The sequence below is a fragment of the Prosopis cineraria genome, unplaced genomic scaffold, assembly GCF_029017545.1.
Source record: "Prosopis cineraria cultivar Desert tree isolate PC_DT_omini unplaced genomic scaffold, ASM2901754v1 PC1, whole genome shotgun sequence".
In the NCBI taxonomy this organism is placed as follows: domain Eukaryota; kingdom Viridiplantae; phylum Streptophyta; class Magnoliopsida; order Fabales; family Fabaceae; genus Prosopis; species Prosopis cineraria.
This window is the reverse complement of record NW_026555332.1, coordinates 46,292,011-46,296,901: the sequence shown is the minus strand read 5'-3', so window position 1 is coordinate 46,296,901 and position 4,891 is coordinate 46,292,011. Positions and strand designations below refer to the sequence as shown.

At 35.6% G+C, this 4,891-nt stretch overlaps 1 protein-coding gene across 2 annotated transcripts; it reads right to left on the bottom strand.

Moving 5' to 3' along the window:
* Positions 1–387: 387 nt before the first annotated feature.
* LOC129294321 (thioredoxin-like protein AAED1, chloroplastic) lies at positions 388–3,957 on the bottom strand. Of its 2 annotated transcripts, XM_054932583.1 has the most exons (9): positions 3,677–3,956; positions 3,384–3,516; positions 3,231–3,276; positions 2,188–2,247; positions 1,899–1,935; positions 1,733–1,812; positions 1,513–1,604; positions 832–892; positions 388–651 (listed from the first exon to the last, which is right to left on the bottom strand). In XM_054932583.1, exons 1-9 carry the CDS (start codon positions 3,882–3,884, stop codon positions 592–594), a joined length of 777 nt encoding a protein of 258 aa, XP_054788558.1. In that variant the 5' UTR covers positions 3,885–3,956; the 3' UTR covers positions 388–591. The 2 variants fall into 2 exon arrangements, with proteins under 2 accessions (XP_054788558.1, XP_054788567.1); XM_054932592.1 differs by lacking the exon at positions 2,188–2,247 and having other exon boundaries at positions 3,677–3,957.
* Positions 3,958–4,891: the final 934 nt, after the last annotated feature.

Below are 4,891 nucleotides of genomic sequence, written 5' to 3'. Positions count from 1 at the left end.
GAGAACAATTGGTGGATTGAAGATATTCTTGCCTGACAATGAAGGGAAAGAAATAGTTACTATTATTACCAATGTTTATAGAGAGTTGTTTAGAAATTTACTTCATAATCAAGACAACCCGTGTTGTACTCTTAATTTCATCATAGAAGATGTCCAATGACTATTTAGTTACTGAATTTGTATGATGAAATTTGTCATTCGTAGAAAAGTATGGTAAATATATTTAAATTGGACACACAGTGAGTTTGAAGCATAGTTTGAGAAGTGTATTGTGTTATATGACAGCACTGAATGTGGAATTATGATCAATTTTAATAACCTTTAATGAATGACCTCAACATGCATCACATGGGTAGTAAAATCTAGCTACCGAAGTACCTAACTAAGTGATAGGGCAAGAGATTTTTTTTATTTCCGGGATCGAACATGTTACAAATTCAGGGCAAGGGACTTTTTTTAAGGGGGGGTTTTGGTTACATATACGTTCTTATTTTATTTTCCTTACATTTTATTTATACAATTATACTCGTGTCCATAAATCCTACATCTATTACATATAGGAAGAAAAGAGAAGATCCTCACTGCCAACATTCACAAGCAACATGCTTTTAATATATCTTCAATGTCTGGGTCATCCCCTGCCTCTTTGTCCTGCTTGCCGTGCATTTTCATACAATTAGAGAATGATATCAGAAAAATGTGAACATGCTTATTAAATAATATGAAACAGACCAAGAATACTCTGTTTGATTGAGGAGGATGAGCTGCAGCTGAGCTATCAAGAAAATTCCAATAAATAAAAGATGGATCAAATTAGAGGGTTACACGTGCCTTGTGAATGTATGAGATGTTACTCTTGCCAGGACCTGCAACTATGATTCCTCCCTGTTTCCTGTCAATGGCCAAAGTTCATAATACAAGTATACATTAAAAAAAGACAGGAGACTTTGAGCAACCACAAAAAGAAGAAAAGAGCCATGCTAATGACTTGCGAGGATGGAAAAAGTATAAGAATTCATGACATTAACTAAATGCCATTATCTCGTGATGAAAGTATTGAAGAGAAATCCGTATTTAAAGCAGCAGGTTTTCCCATGCTCTTTGAGAACAATAATCAAATTTCAGATGTTTCGGTTCTTGTTATATGAGGAAGCTGTTACTGAATAACTGTCACTCATATTTTATCCAAGCATGACACCAATGGCCAAAGTAATCTTTTAGGATGCAGTAAAGTTTCTGTTGGTCATCATTGTAAATATTAGGATGAACATTTAAGCCAACTGAGATAATATTTCTTTTCTGCACAGGAGTCCATGAAAACATTCCAAATTTGTGCAGTTAAACGCTTCTTCTACATGGAAGCTGGCTTAGGAGTGGGCTAAGGCCATAACCTGGAATGACATTCTCTCATCCTAAATCATAGTAAATACAAAGCATCAGTGGGCGGGAGATCCCCCTAACCCCCCCTACTGTACCATGCATGTAACACTATTTGCAGGAGAATCTACGTACCAGCCTCCTCTGGTAACAGTATCCTTTTCAAAAGAGAGCTTCCAATCTTGCCGGTAACCTTCCATGTATAACTGTATCAATTTAAGGCCTGACTGCAGTATTAAACCAGAAATTAACATCGGATGTCTATTGTCCGGCTAAAGAATCTCAATTTATTTCAGCCTTTGATAAGCTATCTATCTATGCACTTCTCTTATTAAAAAAATTTTGCATCTCTTACAGTGGGAGTAAATGTAGTTAAAGCTCCAGAAACAAATTCCAAGGCCTCGTAGGATGCATGAGCGGGGTCTGCATAAATTTCTAAAACAGAAAACAAGGTACTGTCATCATGCTGCGATAAGATGACAAAAATTTCCAGGATTCTCATAGAGGTAGAAGCAATGTACCTCCTTGAAATTTTGTTTGCTCAGCGAAGGCTTTAGCCTGTATAGTATATATGTATCGTCAAACAAAGTCTATCACACTGGGAGGACATCAGAGGGCAGAAATTTAATTGATGGAAGCATTGGACTAGAATTGTCTTGAGCAAAACAAACAACATTTCCAGGGGGGGTACAGTTCAAGAACAGAAGCAAATTCTTGTGCTCTTTCCATCCAGAAATTATATCATAGGAACAAACCTAACACACCTAAGGTGGAGGTATGGACGCATTTACTATCCACCATGCAACATACCTGGTCAATGCTTCCAGGTCCAATTAGTACAAGTGCCACCCCAGATGCGTCCATTATATCCTATTGACATAAAAGTTCTATGGTGTCAAAGGCAGGGCTAAGTAAAATGAAGATATTCCCATTTTCTGCATAATAACTTAACCATGTTGCAGAAATAATGAAATGGAATCCTCCCATCACAACTTTTCTTTCAAGCTGTATAATCGAAACTTAGTGCTCATACTTTAACCTTCCACATCCCGAAAAGGATAATGCAGCATATTGTCTTCATTTTAATTAAATCAAAATCTTTAATTCCAGTTAATATTTGAAAGAGTAAATTAGTGATACAGTTCACAGAAGATTCCCCCCCCCCCTCAAAATGGTCCACCAAAGACAACAGTGGATGTGAAACTTGATTACCCAAGTCTCTCTCAACCCATTATTGGAATTAGAATTAAGATGATTTCGTTTCCCTGTCAATAATTGGGTTACCAAGAACTAGATTTAAACATAGTCATGAACGAAGAAGGCAGAACCGCCATAAAAACTGGTGATTCAACACCTGGGTTTCGGATGGAGAAAGAAAGAAAATGATAGAAGAATATGGTGTGGGAGGAATGAGAGAACAAAAATATCACTCCGGAATAAGTTTTTGACCTAAAAATGATAAGAATCCTTCTTCCAGAGCAGTACAGTTAAATTACATTAAAAAAAAAAAAACAGAAGGAAGCTATGGAATTATTCATCACGTGACAAGGGGCAAAACCTGTGTCCCGGCCAGCAACTACTAGTCCCGTTTGGACTAACATTTTGAACTAGATAACTTGTCGGTGTACAGTCTAAACACAAGAACCAAAATTACCTTCTCAAGAACTATGTGCCAAAGACAATACACGAATAAAATGAATCTTCTCGATTGTACATGATAAAGTTGAAGGAACATACTAAAATTAACCTCATCTAATTACCGAAGAAGGGGAGTTAAAAGAAACATGCGCGATCATTCAACATTTAGTAAAATATATGGTTCACGTATGTTTAAGCATAATTGCAAACGTAACCTTCTTGGAGGCAAGATAATCAGCCCTTTTGCGGCAAAACACGCACCTGAGGCATAGTGATAACTGTTAAACTAGCTCATAAACAAGAGATATCCCTCAGCTTCTAAGAAATAACAATAACTTAAAATGTGGATCGGGAAAAAACAAATTCACCCAAAATGGCGAGCAAATGCTACAACAGCTTTCCGATCCTTCCACAAGTCAGAAAGTGGAATTCCATTTCCCTTCAAATCAAAGACTTTCACTGTATCCAGAGAACTCCCTGTTTCTTCACTTGACCGAACCCCTGGTCGACATTATATAATGGATCACGTTTCAATTTAGCCCCATTCAAAATCTCTGGTATGAAGCCAATAGCTAGGAAGGAACACACAACATATAAAGAAGCACAATAGGACTAATTAGCTTTATTTGATAATCAAGGAGAATTATTGATATAAGCTTACCTGATGAGCTGGACACTGCGGAGGCTATAGTAACATGGTATTTACTTGGTGAGAGTTTAAGCACATGGTTACGATATTCAAGAGCATGAGAAAGGTTAAGACTATTATTTGATGATAGGCTGGAGGGATTTAATATTAAACTTTGCTTCGTAATTCTCTTGGGCAGTATAGAATTTGACAAAGGCGTGGTGGAGAGAGAAGTTGCCATGGACGCTCGGTTTGTGGGACAGGAATGAAACCAGCAGAACGAGGACGTTCGGGCTTTCTCCCTCAAATTAATCTAATCCCTGATAAATTATTAATAAATAAATATTCGTGGACGCAAAATGTCTGTGTGCCCAAGTTATACGTGGCTGATTTTCTGACATTAAAATTAAAAATCAATAAAAAAAAAACAAGTAATCAGGTAATTGTCATTAGTCGGCCAAAACAAATTAATCAATTAATACGGTTGATAATTAATGATAACAAAGTCTATGTTTATACTTAAAAAAAAAAAACAGTTCTTGCAGATTACATGAAATGTTACAGAAAATTAAATTTTAAAAATATAATAAAAAATAAACTTATTTAATATATAATTAATATGTGTGTGGTTGAAAATTGAAATGCAAAACAATGTTCCCTTCATTGCGCTTGCAAAATTAGAAAAACCAGTTATCGTTATTTTGAAGCCACCGTCAAGATCCATTCACACCTTCGTAAGAACAAGCCGTGTGATGAGAAAAGAGAAGCGTTGCAGCTATATGAGCAAAATGTCACATTTGTGACAAAAAGCTTCCAAATCCAAAGTGCGGTGATATGACTCTTCTCCCAGCTGTCTCAACTTTTGAAACTCAAATAAACAAGGAAGAATTATTCTAATGTTATACCCAATACATTTAATTACTCGTTGATAATTAAGTTTAAGACAATGATTGTTTTCATTCTCGTTGTCAATAAATTTAAAAGTAATTATATTAAATGAAACTTATATATAATTCTCTGGTTTTTTCAGTAAATAATGCAGAACAAGTTTATCCTATTTATTGTACAGAGCCTTTAAATAAAAATTCAAGCAGAACTGTCACTTACAAGTTACAATTCTGCATTTGCCTAGGGTTATTGTATCATTACGATACGAGTGAAATAAACAATACTCCTCCCATATTTAACATAGAGGACTTCTTTAGAAAGTGTTTTAATCCCTTTAATCAGTCACCTTGTATATTTGTT